Below are 16,901 nucleotides of genomic sequence, written 5' to 3' on the forward strand. Positions count from 1 at the left end.
CAGGATAGGTATAGAAGAAACATTTTCATTTGGTTTACTTACCAGTTGCTGCAAATTTGGTAGCAAACCATGTGCGCATAATTCCTTTAGAAGCTTCTGCAAAGAAAAAAAGATGGACAAACTAAGTCAAGAAAAAGATTTGCAGTTGATGGAACATCAAATGACAAATAAATCCAGTATATATTTAAAAAATTGGTGTTAAGAAATTTCTCTTTTTGAGAACAAGAATTTTAAGTAAAATTCCCAGACCAGTTTTAGAGTAACTCCTGACACTTTTCAGCTTATTTTCATTACCAGGGCTGTGCCTATCGCCATTATCAGGACAAATATCAAGTGCTAACATTTTTAGCAGTTTTAAGGATCAGGATCAAGCTTTATTGAATAAAACCGTTCAAGAAAAATGACACGGAGGAACGAATGTTGGTCTGCCCTGAACTCAGAACAACCCTAACTGAAGCAGTGTAACAGTAGAGCATCAGACAATTGCTAATGTTAAAATTTTTATATCGACAAACCTTATCTCGTTGGAAATTGTCCACAAGGCGTGCGAAGGCAGAACAGACATTTTCTAATGACTTTTTATCCTGAAATTAGGATTTATAGGTGCGAGTTATAATTATTCAACTTTAACGGAATTAATTTCGAAAATATCAGAGGAAAGCAGACAAAGAGAAATGGAAGAAATATCATTTTGGATAGGAAGGGATGAAGAATTTACAGACAAAATGAAAAAAGAGCAGATAAAAGAACGGAGAAAAGAGAGGGCAAGGGTATAGAAAACAATAAATTCAAAGTGAGAAACAGGGACGGGGGTCATATTGGTACCAACCTAAAAGAGAATGGGAGAGGAAGGCTTCACATCAGGAGGATAGAACAAGGAAAATGAAGGGAGGCAAGGCTCGATAAATGAGATGAGAATATAACTTATATGAGATGGAGAGAAAATCTAACGGGAATGAGCCAGTAGGACAGCAATAATCTTACTTGATTCGTTAGCCTCCCAGAAAGTATCGAAATTGCGTCGCTAACATGGTGGAATTCTTCGGGAGTAATGGTCTGGCAGCAATTTGATGCAATACCAAGGGCACATCGCTACAAATAAAAACATTTGACTTAGAACGCAAATGGTCAATGATAGGATGAGGTGTTATCTTGATTTCAGAAATGACATAAAGGCTAGACTTGGAGAGGGTCATCATAACAAAACATCAGTCATGACTCAGCCGTAGAGAAACACCTTTTTCAAAGAATGCTACAATGAAAAATCCTTGCTGGATACCAGGAAAGACGTTCGAGTCTATTTACCTTGAAGTCTTCAGATCTTATAATTTTCAGAAACTTATTTGACAACAGTGCTAATTATGAGATACCAGGCAAAAGACTCCTTGGCTGCAATCACTATACCTCGGTCTTAATACAGTTACTGGCAAAACTTTCTCAACATTTTTACAAGATGTGAGCATCAATCAACTTCAAATGTAGCAAGAGATTAATTTAAAAGAGTTAATACTTTATATACATTTATATTTATAATGTGAATCGTCGTAAAAATCAAGCTAACTTGATTACAAACCTGTGCCACAATTGAGAAGAAGTCGAGGTACAGTAAACATGCATTTAGGCCGCCCTATGGAACGGAATAGAAAAATCAGCCAACCATTCTTTAAATATACTTAACTGTTGAAGTATTTGTACAATGAGTAGTGAAGTATACGAACAGTAGGACGTTTGGATACCATTCCTCTCCCATTTGCTATTTGGTTTTGACACCTTAGTTTCTTACAGAAAAATTGAATATCGAAAGTAAGAGCAACTTCATTGCAGCAGAGACGATTTTCATTTCCAGAGCAATAGGCTGGTTTGCAGTGACGGACTGATTACGATTCAAACCACTGATTAGCTTGAAAAATAGCAAGCTAACCAGGTGTGTAATGAGTGTTGCCACACTTATGTTTTTTCAAGGAATTCATAAAAGCATGCAGCATTTGTTGATCAAACTTTCGCCTTAAATGAATTTTACAATAACCAGAATTGGGAATCTTTGCAATTAAACTTAATTTTGCTCAGTTTAAGGTGAAGCGTAACTTTTAAGCAAGCATACTTTCGACAGGTTAACTGATGCCTGTAATCATTTTTAGTTCTGTAAGAAGATTGTGAAAGTTTTTAAATTTTTTGAAAACAATAACGTGAGGCACAGGGCGCACCGGGAAATTTCCCGATGTCCTGATGGGCCAGTCCGCTTCTGCTGATTTGCCTTTGATTCAAGTAAACAATACATATTCCAATGTTGCTTTTGTGATATAAACATAGTTACGTATTTCATTCTTAATTATGAAGATTATGATAATTGTACGTACAGCCTGTAATATTGCTTTTCCGTGTCGTCTTGACAACATTTCCAAAGCTGTGAGGGATTGCTCCGCAACATCCATACACTGAATTACCTGAAGCTGCGAGGGCATAAAGGGTCGTGAAAACTTTTTAATAATTGAAATGGAAACGCATTCTCAACATTTAAAGTACGTACATTACTTTAATCACATACGTACATCAACGTACATTCAAATGCAATCACGGAAAAAAACTGAAAGATATTTGAAAGGAGATCTTTATTGATGTCATTCTTGACCGGGCCTTTATCCTGCGTTTTCAAGCGGGTGCATCTTCGTGGAGCACTACTGGGGCAACTTATTGTCTTTATTGCAGCCTAATTGGGTAGGGGCGTGCTGATAGAAAGCTGCTGCTAATGTGTTGCTGCTGTTAAAAATAAAAAAGCTGCTCCTGTTTCATTAAGGTGAAGTTTAAAAAACTCTTATTTAAGTACTTAGCACAATGTTTATTACATTTGTCGGATTGAAATAACATCTATTTCTGTTTTAATATCTCTAAAAAAACTCCTTTTCTTCAAAGTTAATTTTCTGATTCCTCACACAATGATTTTCCGGATCATAAACGAGTCTACCTTTATCTGTTTTTATTTCAAAGCTAGCCAATACCTAACTTGCACCCTCTCAAAGCCCAAAGCTTAAAGGTAATGTGTCCAGCTAAAGCAAGCGGGTTTTTAGAAACATGTGATTTTTCATGTCATCGCTCCAGTCATTACGGTCCGTTCTGTTTATCTATTCTGCTGCGAGGTTATCTTTTCATGTGAGCAGTTTTGCATCGCAAGAATACTAACCAATCGCAAACCGTTATTTTGATGGGTGGCTTGACAAGTTGGGTATACGCAGTCCTTTTATATGGACACATCGCCTTTAATAACACTTAGCAAAAACTTAATCAAACAACGCCTGTTGAAAGTTGTGAATATCTCCTAACCTTTTCGAGAAACGTTGGAACAGCATCAACAACAACAGCTGAGGACCTGGGCAGCGCTTCCATCAAATACGTCAATGCTCTGCAAGCGTGGTTGGTCTGTGAATAAAAACGAGAGTCGTGACGTCAGAGTATGATTAGCGTTATCAGTTGCTTCACAATGCTTCTTCTGTGATATACTGTCATAAATCAATAGAAGAGAAATCCATGCGTTTTAAACATGATTGAGATAAGATTATATATTAATTGGGTGTCTGGAACACAAAATATCGCTAGTGATTTCTGTAGTCAGCCGATTAGGATTCTTGCCGGCATGTGTATCTAAACTTGGCAGCATTCTCATCAACTCTGTTACTCTGATGATTGTGTTCAAAACATCAAAAACCACATCCAACGTCAGAAAAAAGACCTGAATCTTTAATGAGCGCTATGTTCACCACGCGGGTGATGAATGTTTTGCGCTTGAAAATGCTCAAAATAGTTGAAATAAGAAAAATTGTACGTACAATATCAAAGTTGCGATCCATTTGTAGGAGGTTTATCTAGAAAGAAATGTTTTTTGCATAAAAACCATTGGTTTTCGAAATTGCAACGCTAATCGTTGCCAGAAAATATTTACGCTAACATTTTATGACGTCAAGCAGTGAAGCGAAAACCTTCAAAGCCTGCAATCCACCAAGCAAAGTTAGATAACTCCATAAAAATTAATGTTTCTTTAAAAATGTTCTTTCCCAACATATTTTGACAGAAATGACTAAGAAATAAAGAAGATGTTGTATCAAGAAAAGAATAAAATGCAAACATTTTGTCACAAAGACATATTGACAGGCACAAGAGAAGCCTTTAGAAAAACGGATGTCAAGGAAAGTCTTTGGGAAGGTAGATCTTCATCGATGAAACATAAATATTCTTATAATCAAGGTTTTTTTTAAAAGTAACCAAGACCTTCTGAGTCACACGAAACATACCAAAACTGGGACCGCCTGTTTCACAGGAAATCCGCCAAGAGTTTCTTCGTTTCCCATTACAAGCAACTACGGAAAAATTGAAATTAAAGGTTGGTTGGTTCAACACGTTTTCCAAGAATTAAATAATAAAGAGTACGAGTAGCGGAAATTGTGGGGAGGCTGGGGGAAAACTGTCCCCTTCTCCCAGAAAATAGGATAACATTTCTAAATTTACTGCGTTTGGCCCATTATTCCAAAAGCTCAATTGCTGACAGTAGGATTTGCATGGGTCTGATTGCTACTTTATCAGATTGCACACCGGTCGTAATCAGTTGACACATAAGCAATTCATCGTTAATATTCTGACACAGATAGTGGGTATCAATGCCGATAAATCGATTCACTAGTTAATCACCTGACACATTTCCATAACAGATGTAAGTTGTTGTCCTTCGTCGTCCCCTTGCATTCCGACAATCAGCTGCTGTGCTTTTGTGCCTAAAGACAAAAACGAACGATAAAATTACCAACACAGTGCAGACAATGAAGTGAAGAAAAAGGGCTGCTTGCTGAAAACAATGCATGTTTTGAAGGAACACTTGTAGCAACAAGTTCTTTCAACTGTTGTTTTTATATCCTTAACTATTCACTACTTTTTCTCGAAGCTGCCAGATATAAAATCTCATTACTACTAATTTGTAACCGATAGTTAATTTGAAACAATCCAGTTGAAGACTTGTTTAACAAGTTTGATCAAGAAAGAAAATTCGACTCTAAAAGGATTAAAATATGTCTAGGATAAGAATATGTCGAAAAATCCCAGCATCTGTCCTGTCCTGTTAAGCTAAATATATACGATTAAAGAGATTCAAGTGAAAACTGCTATTTAAACTGCAATGTCACAGCAGACCTAAGCTGAATCTAAATGAGAGTCGAAGTACGCATAAGCCAATCAGGGAATGATTAACCAGCATTACTTAAGGGTTAATCTGGTTAAGAAGCAATGATAAGGAGGACAACTTACCTGCAGAACTACTGAAAGTTCGCTGCAGCAGCAGATGCATTCTAGGGCCTAGATTACCAAACAGATGAGATGGAAGACCTCTCGCTTCCAGCAGAGCTGTGGATAAAAACATTCATTTACAAACAATTAAGTCCTGTTTTGACAGTAGTTAAAAACGAGGTATACATACTTCATAGCACCTGTAATTCAACAGAGAAAGTTGTCAATTCTGTGAAAGTGATGCAAAAACAACGTAGAAACATTTTTCTTTTTATGTACGAAGAATGAGTACATATAATTTTATATTTACTCAGTCTATAAGAGAACATTTTACAAAACAAGATTGCAAAGACGATGCCAACGTGAGCATGATAGGCATGGCTCATTGACATCAACAAAAAACAATACAGTAGAAATATTACCAAATAAATAGATCTGGGCATAAAAACGTGTCCAAATAACTGCAGATAAGGATGTTTGAAACCAAAGTAGCAGATCATAGCCCTGCCTATCCGTTCTTTATCGTCCAATCTATGTGAACTCTACTGTAAATCAGTTGAAGCAATAATGAACAACTAAGATATAATGCGTATAAGGCCCAAACTGAGGGTTACTATTTCCTTTCGCAATCAGAAGCTAAATCAAGGGCCGCACCAAAGTGAGAATGGAGATTTGGAGGGTCAGATATTTTCGTATCTTTGCCCGTTTTTCTTTGGAGATCAAGGAGCAGCTCCTTGCTTATAAATGAGAGTACAACAAATTGAAAAAAAAATCGATTATCCATACGGAGAAATCATGCCGTTACTTCTACAGTCATAATAATTGGCAAATTAGAAAGTTTCAATTTCAGTCAGGATCGAATGATTGGCTTTACCTTGCAACCTGCTCATTTCAAGGTCTTCCATTGGGTTTGATGAACTGTCACGTGATCCTAAGGAATGACAAATAAACGATCCTGATAATTTCATAAATGAAGTTTGTCAGACCTTCTTGAAGAATAATAAGATCATCTGTATTTTAAGTAACACTTCAACAGATCGGAAATCTCGGGTAAGTGGGTAATACGAAATTAGCTCATCTGATTAGAATGGAACAGCTTTTCTCCTCAAGGAGATTCAATCTCCCAACTTGCAATTTAAATCTGTTCCAAGGAACATAAAACGGATAAATTATGCATTTAGTATATAATTATACTACATTCATACAGTTTTTCCACTTATGTTGTCGTTTAAAACTAACTCAACATATTTGTATCGCATATTACACTGTAAATCCTCGAGTAAGCAGCCACAAAGTTTCGACTGCTTTAGGAGGGCGCTTCTTCGATGGATAGGCGTTTATTAAGAGGGAGGGGCGCTCATTCGACGCTGGCCTAGTGATATAAGAACTTCTATGTAATCTAATATTTTCAGTGCTGAGTCCCATCATAGCCCAAACCTGTCAAAGACCCAAACCTTTAAAATACAAATAGCTCAATTGCATCACTGGACTGGACTTAATGTCAGATTATGAGGCAGCAAAGGACTTCCTCTTTAAAACTACGTACCACTTGAACCCGGTATTGGCTCGTCCACTCTTGGTTCATTATCTGCAGAAAACATGTTTTGTAATTATTTGCATTCAAAATTCAATGTTTGAGGAAAGGAGACATTTCTTTTCTAACTATAAATTCCATAAGCTCAAATCAGGAGACAAAATGTTACTAAACGGGAGAAACCACTGTAGTGACTGAAAAACTAAATATGCAGGTAAAGATGATACAAGCATTTTTTAGTTGTTGGTAGCCTTGTCGGTTGTTTTAACATTGCTATGATAAATTGAATGCAGGATGAAACGCTTGTGATTGTGTGAATAAAATTGGTAATACTTGTTCAGTGCCAGCGAAGGTTTCTTTTTCACGATGTTAGGAAGATATGACAGTTCTTACCGGCGGATTCTGCTTGCTGGCTGGCTCTACCACTAAAAAAATAGAAACCAAATAAAAAACAGGGTTGTCATTGGCAACCATTTCTACATGCAACAGCGTCAAGAGATCACTTTTAAACATGATACGCAAACAACGTGACTAGTGTAAAAACGCCTTAGATTCAGATTCGATGGCAGACATTTGACCAATTGCAGTAGGGAAAGGGGATTTGGTTACCAAGCAACCATGTTGTTTGTATTGTTAGTGTCAAGGTCTATTTTTCTTCTCAACCACTGAGAGAAGGGAATGGAAAAACTGCAGCCACAAACGCCTTTATGTTTGCCACTGCTGCTCCGACGAAATGGTGCATGCGAAGAGTGTGATGGAACGACAAACACGTCGAGCAAGTCGAAAATAACAAGGTTTCTTCGTTCATAACGATCAATCTTGAATAATTTTCAAACGAGGCCAGCTACACTACAAAGAGGCAAAAAAGTCACTTACTCATCAGTTGCCATGGCAGAAGGCCCCTGCTGTGCCCTAGAACGTCGGCTGCTGCGTCTGTTAAAAAATAATAATAATAATTAAAGAGAGCTAACCCATAATTTCCAGAAAAACAAAGAAGTTTACAAAAAATTAAATATTATCGACATATCAAAGTTTGATAGTGGATCTACAGATTCTTATACCAAACTACTTTGAAAGTCTTAAACGAAAACCTTAGGCTTCTTTGCAACACAACAAATAATTTCGAAATAATCTTGGTCTCTTGCAAAGCGACAACTGAAGAGCTCATGAGAATAAAGGCAACAGCATCTCATAGACTTTGGTTGATCGCAGCCTGCAATTTGTCAGCAAACAACTTCCTCAAAGCGTCACTGCTACGCTATGGGCAATACGTACACGCACCTTTGTTAAGCTAAACATCCATCAACAAGGCGGGAAAATTATGAACGAGAGAAAAACATGTTATTCAGAACAATTTTGGAAATCGAGCATAGGACGGGATATGTAGCTAGCTTAATAAATAATCAATAATGAAAAGAAAAGCTGACCAAATTCGAAAGAACACTTGAAAAAACCTATAGAAAATATCCTCCTCGATAACCACATATAGGAACCCAAATGCCCTAAACTGCCAGCAAAGAGCTTATATTCTTACACCAGGACATCTGCCGCAGAAGCAATTTTAAAAAAAAAATCCTCAAAGCTCAAAGATTTAGATCTCAAGGTACCAAAACTACAATGTTTTTTCGAAACGAAGCTGTTTCTTCACCTTCGTGTTCAAAGCAACAAAGGACTTTTTACAGCTTAAAGTATCGTGAAAGCGTAAGCCCCTGGCAAATTCCCACGGCTGACGTGCTAAAATTCAGCATCCTTTGTTGACCTTGTACTTCAATAAACTTTCATATACGTTAACTTTTATAATTTTTCAACAAGGACACTTTATTACAATGTATGAACTTACTTTTGAAATGGCAAGGTCCTCGAATTACAATTAATGTCAAGGTCCTCGAGGTATTTCGCACTAATGTCTAGATGAGGCAGATACGAAAAAACAATACAAGCCGCCACGAAGGAGACTTGTGGATAGAGCTGTGTATTAGGCTCACTCCTTTCCAATATAATCAGAGCACTGAAACATTACTTAAAAAATTGAATCTAAACTTGAAGACGTGGGGTAGGGGCTTTACAAGCCGCCCCAATAACTTGTCGATGTGGTAAAAACCGGCCATATTGTGACAAACAACCTTGAATACATTGGTGTTCCAACAAATGTTGGCAAGGATGATCCCTCCACGAAACTTCAAGCATAACCAACATAGCCAATGAATGAAGATTCAAGACATAATGTGGAAATATGGTACTCAGAGACATTACCTGCTGCTTGCGCAAGACCCCGTGGTGCCTCTCCTTTCTCCCGCCTGGGCTTGGGAGTTTCTTGTCCTAGACAGTCGCCCTCCCGTCTTGGCTGATTTCAATAAATTTGATTTTAAACCTGATTTACTCAGAAGCGTCTCTGTGCCTTCGTCTTTTTTCTCGCGTTTCCCAGAAGCCTCTTGGGTACGTGATGTCGATCTTACTCTCTTTTTTCCAGAGAGATGTCCCTTATCTTGGGCAAAGTAATTACAAGACCAATGTTCGGCAGAGGATTTTACAGTCGATGTCCTTGCTACTTGATCCCCAGATTTTGTGTCGCCTGTCAAATCTTTATCTCGTGAATTGGTCAAAATAGCGGATCCTTTTATTTCTCCTGACGAAGGTTTCTCCGACTCACTTTGCTTATTAGTCTTCTTGATCCTTTTTCGGACCCTACCACGATCTGATTCCGGGGGCTCTTTTCTATTATGTTTAGTAGTTACCGGGCCGGCTTCTTCAAATGGCAATGTTTCCGGACTTGTGTTTCTACTTGACCTGCTTGACGCACGTTCACCACTAGTCGTAAAAGCAGTATTTATTCTACGTGCTCGGCGTACAACCAACTGGGGACTGTTTCGCAATGCCTCGTCGACTAAAGCACTTTCCCTTAATCTAAAAACGGGGCTTGAGCCGCGACTTGTACTCCGACTCCCCGGGTTAGAACTGTGTATATAGTTTATATCTACGTCACTCGAGCTACTAAGCTCTCGTTGCCTGGCAACAGAACGCCTCCACTGACTACGAGTGACCCTAACAGGCTGTTTCAGCAACTCGCTATTGTCAACACCACAGTCAACTAGTCCTTCTACCTCTTTATTCCTCTTTAACGGTTCTGCAACAACCTGTGGTATTGTTAATGGCAAAATTTCTTGCTCAACCTTTTCTGTTGTTTCTCCTTTTTGGGCTTGTGCGCTAAAATAAAATAAGTAATTTCAAGTTAAGCATTAATGGTTGATTATATTTTTACCTTTACTTAGCATATTAAGGAAATCTACCCAGTAAAATCTACCCGAAAAATCTATTTGTCATTCGATGGACGAAAAATGTTTAAAAGATGAAAAGCCATAATAGAAGAGACTTTCATAATAGGCCATCCCGTAAATTGCATTCAGTTGACCCTTGTTTACTTAACATCACAAACAATTGGTCCGTAAATAATGTCAGAGGGAAATATACTGTCAGAATATTCATTGATCCAAAAACCCCTTTGACACAGTCGAAAATCATATACGTAACTACGAAATCGAAGGTCATGAGCATCAGTGGTTTAGTTCATACTGAAGAAATCGCAGGCAGTTTTGCAAGGTCAACGGCGACACATCCGATCACAGAATAAACCGATCTCACTTAGATCGAAATACGGGTACCTCGTGGTTCATGCCTTCTATTTTATTTTTGCCTGGCCGCTTCTATTTTTGATTCAGTTAATGATAAATTTTAATTAAAGGCAAAATCGACAATTTCTTCTGATGATACAGCTATCTAATTTTCTTTATCCAGCATAAAAAAAATAGATGCTGTTGTCAAAGCCTTGAGAAATTGTTACGGGATAAGAACCTTTCCTTGAATATTGTCAAGAAAAAGGCAACGATCAAAGATGAATAATCATATTTATGGAAAAATCACTTATATACTGAGGGGAATATATACCAACGAATTGTATTGTGGAGCTCCATTTCAGTTACTTTTGCTCTGTTGGGAATGTCGTAGGGTCAACTAAATTAAAAACCTTAAAGATATTACTGAACAGAGCTGCTATGATTGTTATAAATAGCCCATTCTAGGCGCTCCTCTTTTGCAACTGCTTGGCTGAAAGTAAGTTAAGATACTGATCGTGGAGCATTTTCAATGGAATATGAATGACCTTGCCCCATTAAGCCAAGGCAATATTGTATCCAGACTTTCTGATGTTATACCCGGGCTTGACGCAATACCATACATTCTTAAAATGAAAGAAAATGCTTGGCGTTGTCAAAAAGATTTGGCTTGCTCAAGCCACATGGTGCAGAATCCTTATGAAAAAAGTTCAATCAAGCTTTATAAATTATAAACTCGTTTATAAACTTGATTTTTTCAAAAAAAAAACCATTATCATGCTTATATGATGCATATGTGATTTGCTGAAAAATCCTCTGGCACTTCTTTTTTCTCCGTTACCTCGGATACTGCCCCCTTGCCGCACTCTCCTTACCCCAATGACCCTTCCCGACTCACTGTAACTACAATGTTTTGTAGGCCAATCCAAAATATCACGGTTAAAAACAGGCAAAGCGGCCCAATTTTCCTGCTTCTTATACTTCGTAATATATAATGCTTCGTAACAGATAATACTTCGTTCTATAAAATAAAGCGCATCGTTCTTACCGCAAGATATCGAAACTCTCGCACACGACTTCCCTTCATTATAAAGCCAACCATGGAATGCGACAGCTACTCAAAAACGCCTTATACTTTTTTGATCAGTGACGTCAAATGAAAATAAATAGATTTCAAATGGTTCGTTATCTTGCGTCATATAGACAACCTCATTTCAGGAGAAAATGCCGAACCTGAAAACCGCTTATTGCAAGCAGCGCATAGATAAAGAATTATCCATGAACGTCAGTACGACTTACTCGAAACTTAATCGACTCAGTAGAAAAATCGGTGATATAGTGCACAATTCATTCATGTTTTATACTGGCAAGCCAAAGTATGATAAAGCGATATGTTGCTTTAAGCTGTTATCTTGAAAATAAAAAGGGTGTAGATGTGGGGGTTCAAAAGAGGCAGAGACACCTAATTAATGACGAGACTACTACTTTTAGTCTTTGATTTTCGTGGCATGGCCTTCTTCTTTATTTCATAGCATGCTCCTATTTCATAGCATGAGCTAGGTACTCTTGCACAATGCTTGATTGAGTTAGAGACTGAACACAAAAGGGGGGAAGCCAGGGGCAGCATAGCCCAGACAGATCATTTTAACTCACAATTGACAAGTTTGAGGGAATTTTTTTATTTTTCAACTAGATAAAATACCCAAACTTTGTTCATTCATCTAAAAAGAAAACTCATTTTCACATGCCCTGTTATTCAATAAAGGAAAATAACAAACATATTATTGATTGAGGTAATAGTTATTAGGGGTACAATATAAATAGCACAAAATAAACATAAAGCATTGAAAATAATGGTGTACTAGATCAGTGCAACCTTGCAACTATATTTGCAGTTAAATTTAAAGACTCATTGCTAACAATGGGCCTTTGCGAGTGTGGCGACGGTCCAAACAATGACAGTAATATTCTACGGATAAACCAAAATTTATTTTAGACAGTCTAAAAATGCATTATGGGATGCTTGCATAGCCCAATGGCTCATTGTTAGCAATGAGTCTTTAAGGAACAGCTGAAAAAACAAACATTCATAATGCTATTGCTTTCACAATGTATCCTAAGTTGACATTCTTCAAAGATGCTTTGTAAATCTATACTCAGTAACATGGAAAAAATAAAAGATAAGAGAATGTAAACTTTTGATAAAATAATAAAATTTTAAAATCTTTTAAACATATATTACAAGCACCAGATCTCATTCTACAAGGGTTCTTTAAAGTTGAGCTGAAATTATATAGTTTTACTGGCCTCTTAGATTTAATAATTCCTCAATGAAATTAGCTTGTTCCAAAAAGACCAAATATAAATAGAAACTAGAAAAAAGTATGATCCATAAATAAATTTATTTTGATAACGCAAATTTGCTTTCAATGGAAACAAACTTTGACACAAATACTTTGACATCAAGAAATGCAAAGAAGGCCACAAAATGGATTTAAATATTCAAATCATTTGCGCAACCCTATATACAATTAAAATATTTTTTGAGCCTATTTCATGAAAACATCTTACTGGAAAGATGTAATACCAATATACCATTTTGATAAAAACATCCACACATCTTAGTTTAAATAAATCACGAGGGCAAACAAAAAACATTACCACCTTGCTAAAATTCACTTTTATCACAAGCTTAATGTTAAGGCTATACACATGTTGAAAATTTCTGTTAAGAGATTTCCACTAATATAAAAGGCAGGGCCACAGTTTGACATTTGACTGGGTGTATTTAATCTACAATATTTTGTTTCATTTCAGTGATAAACAACTTACAGATGCCAATTGAGCCACAGCAGATACATGTTTTCTAATATAACTTGAAAACAAGGAAACTGGGATCACCCATTCATGAGTCATTTAATCCTATTACAAAAAGGGCTACAAGAATTAAACATCATTTGAACTTCAGAAAGCCGAATGGACTAAAAAACTTTTTGGCATTATTTGGCTTGAAAATGTATCATATGTTTAGGTCAAAAGAATATGTGGCTTGAACAAGAATACTTTGAAAATTTAAGCTTTGATTGTTGCCCCTAGTGTCAGTTGACAAAAGACTTCAGTGAAGCAGATGGAATGTTAAAGTTAACAACAAAAAACCTCTACTTTATTATACAAAAATACTATAAAGTTAAAATAAAATGGGAACTGTGAAGGTAAACAGCACAGAAGGAAAAGTAGAAACACTAACATTTTGTCTTAACATTCAAAAGCAAATTTTTGTAGGCACAATTTTTTTATTTACAGATTGAAAGTTGTTTGCAACATCAAAATATCTACATGACATGCTTTTAAAAAATTCTTGAACTGAAAAAGTAATTATTAGCTAAAAATATGTTAATTTGAATATCTCACTGCTTAATATATACTTATGGTTTGAAATAGAACTGGTTGCAACTAAATATCTACATAAATGTCTAAAAAGTATATGTCCCAAAAGTATATGTCTCAGATGTTAATGTAAAATAACCAACCAAATATACATAAAATCAACCTAACTTTCAACCATTATTAAAATAAAATCTCTTGCTTGAACATAATGGTAACTTTATTTGAGCATAGGATACTTTTTGAAATGTGAAAAATTTCTTAAACATTTGACATCATTAATCCTAAACTAATATTTCTGGTAGAATTATTAAAAGGATATGTATAATAAACGCAAGCATTATGATATATTCAAACACCTGAAGGTAACAAATGAAACAAAAAAATTCAAAAACAGTTGCACTTTGGGTTTTGGGGAAAATAACTATTATCTTGAGCAATTAAAACAAAAACATAGACTTACTAGCAAAAAAACAATACTTCTAATTAATTTCATTCAACTTTATAAACTTTACCTTCGTCATAGGGACATTTCCTGAAAGAAATACCATGCACCTAGCTTCTTTCAATAATACTTTCACATACTCTCATTTTAACAAAGCTCAATTAAAAATACATTATTTGTAAGCATGTTCTATAGACTCAGCAGACACAAAAAATGTTGATGCAGAGAAATTTTCTCAATAAAGCATTATTAAGTTAAGAAGATTACAATTCATTGGTTAGTCTTTCTTTCTTAGTTTTTCTGTATTTAAAACATTTTTGCAAAGTTTGGGTCAATTCAGTGGCTGGAATATAATAAACTGGCACAGCAACTTGTTTTAAATTTGCATGAGAAAATATAACATTTCATGTTGTTCAATGAAATATCAAAATAACAGCCCCAAAACTGCATGCTGAAATAAAGAGAGGCTTTCCTGATGAACTGTTGCTATAGCACATGGGCATTGCTCACTAGAATAGATAGCTTACGTAGGTAACAACAGCAAATGAAAATACAGAACTAGGCTAATTGATTAACTGAATTTTTTTCATATCAAATCAGAACTAATCCAACTAAACACAAAAAGAGTCAGCGACATCCCAAACTAGAAATCAATGGACACGCTCTCTATCAGATAAAAGTCTTGACGGAATATTCGCGTATATACGGTTGGTCCACGCGCATTAATGGCGCTGTCGGGTATTTCAATAATCCCGACGGATTGCGCGACCCTCTCGCTAGGCTATGTCACAATAGGAGCCTCATCATAAAAACATGTCTTAATTTTGACTCATCTTGAAATGAATGGTGAGCGTAAAACACGTGAATTAAACTTATAGACATAATAAGGAAAAACCAGGTAATAAACTTTAAAGAATTCTATTTTGTCTTTCTTCACCCTAAATTAAGTGTCCACAGGGCCTAAATTCGGAAATGGGCTTTTGTTAGAAGAAGACGGGGCTGTGACGAAGAAGGTTAAACAAAGGTTTCTAACGCGTTATTTATGTCATCTTTTATGGATTTTAGCTAACCAAATTCTACTTTTTCATCAATACATTCAATCAAAAAATGCTAACGTAATCGTTATGGCAGCCCTTACCTTCTTTGTCTTTTTCTTGAACTATTTTCTTTCGTCGAACTGGCAATGTGTTTGTCTTCAGGGTTCCGCAAACATCGATCCGCCATAAGGCAATTCTACCGCATCCCTTGACCCTCAAGAAACCTTGAGAGCACAAAGAATTGCTCTTTTATCTTTAAGAAATCTAAAACTTTTCTGCAGCTACCAAGACGGCAAAATTTGACCAAGAAGTTGATGCTACGAGGGCATTACCTTCGCACCCCAAAATCACAAAAATTCTCGTTCTTTCTCAATAGCGCCACTACTTCATGTAAAACAATAGAGCCTCTTTTGGAAGGAGAAGTCATGTGAAAGTGAGAATGAAAATCAAAAATGAGAAAATGAAAAGCTTTCACCAAAATATCTTCATCTCATTGAAAATTAAAGAAGTATCCAGTTGCATTCTGCATCTAAAAAAGCCAGATGATCAGGTTTTTTCAGCAAAACCAGATATGAATTGAATTTAACCTGAAGGGTAATCATTCTTGTATAGACATATAGATGTGTAGTAAAAGGACTTTTTTTTAAAAGAGCTATTAATGCTACAAAATTTTATAAAATTTGTAACTGTTATTATTATTGTCTAGCTTTAATGTGCGATCTCTATTGACTCAAGGATTCTGACATTTATGTTATCGATATGCCCATGAAGCAAAATATTGGCGCATTTTACCTGAGATGCGCTAATTAGGCCAAAATTATTTGGTTAAACTCGCCACAAAGCCATCAGCAAATGACCTTGTTGGACCTCTAAAAATGAAAACATCTTGAATGCCACAAAGACAGAAATATATCAAATCCAATTACGATTTTAAATATATTGTATATATATATTCAAGGATGTTTTACAGCAAAATTGTCTTTTTGATGCTACGAAATCTTGTTTGTGCAACTAAACCTTCGAATTTGTGCTTCAAAACTATGCTTTTAAAAATATAGAATAGCAGTTTTGCCACGCTAGTAATTGCACAAAAATTTGTTTAATGCAAATTTTATTTTAGCTATTCATAAAAGGCGAGAATTCAATTTAAGTTATATCTTTATTTATCTGTGCCTCCACCCCTATCAGTTTGTGCGCCTTGTTCTACTTTTCATACAATTGCATAAAAATGAAGTTAGATCCAAAACTCTAAAATAAGTGCTACGGTCATTTCTTGGATTTCTGTAACAGTTCTTCTAAGGCTTCTGGTTTATGTCAAGATTATGTGGTCAACTCTTATCGCTAATTTGACTTTTGAACATATTAACCGTGCGAGCAGTTGAAACTCAAAAACAAGGCCGCTTTTATGAGGATTATTTAAGTGAAGATGGGTGGAGCATAACAGTTGTCTTGTTGCTTTGGCTCATTCCTTGGCTCACACTTAAAACTGAACTCATCTACTCACTTTCGTTTTCGGCATTGATGTAGGAACCTGATGTGGAAACTTGTCTTGCAAACTTTTTTATATTGGCTCCGTACATTTAACAATGAGCTTTCGAGGACGAGAATCTAAGCGCGGGTTATTTTGG

The 16,901-nt window shown here is 36.1% G+C and overlaps 1 protein-coding gene across 1 annotated transcript in view; it reads right to left on the reverse strand.

Moving 5' to 3' along the window:
- Positions 1–15,659, reverse strand: part of LOC135684860 (E3 ubiquitin-protein ligase TRIP12) — a 43,879-nt gene extending 28,220 nt beyond the window's left edge. Inside the window, exons 1-16 of the mRNA XM_065200543.2 lie at positions 15,375–15,659; positions 9,053–10,003; positions 7,676–7,732; positions 7,193–7,224; positions 6,812–6,853; positions 6,140–6,196; positions 5,287–5,382; positions 4,678–4,760; positions 4,284–4,349; positions 3,822–3,857; positions 3,319–3,414; positions 2,358–2,450; positions 1,574–1,627; positions 985–1,092; positions 516–584; positions 43–96 (exon numbers count right to left, since the gene is read on the reverse strand). Coding sequence (XP_065056615.2) covers positions 43–96; positions 516–584; positions 985–1,092; positions 1,574–1,627; positions 2,358–2,450; positions 3,319–3,414; positions 3,822–3,857; positions 4,284–4,349; positions 4,678–4,760; positions 5,287–5,382; positions 6,140–6,196; positions 6,812–6,853; positions 7,193–7,224; positions 7,676–7,732; positions 9,053–10,003; positions 15,375–15,460 — 1,980 coding nt within the window. The 5' untranslated portion in view covers positions 15,461–15,659. The remainder of the gene's footprint in view (positions 1–42; positions 97–515; positions 585–984; positions 1,093–1,573; positions 1,628–2,357; positions 2,451–3,318; positions 3,415–3,821; positions 3,858–4,283; positions 4,350–4,677; positions 4,761–5,286; positions 5,383–6,139; positions 6,197–6,811; positions 6,854–7,192; positions 7,225–7,675; positions 7,733–9,052; positions 10,004–15,374) is intronic.
- Positions 15,660–16,901: the final 1,242 nt, after the last annotated feature.

This window comes from Rhopilema esculentum, chromosome 21, assembly GCF_057945365.1.
Source record: "Rhopilema esculentum isolate cy_ngs chromosome 21, ASM5794536v1, whole genome shotgun sequence".
NCBI lineage: Eukaryota > Metazoa > Cnidaria > Scyphozoa > Rhizostomeae > Rhizostomatidae > Rhopilema > Rhopilema esculentum.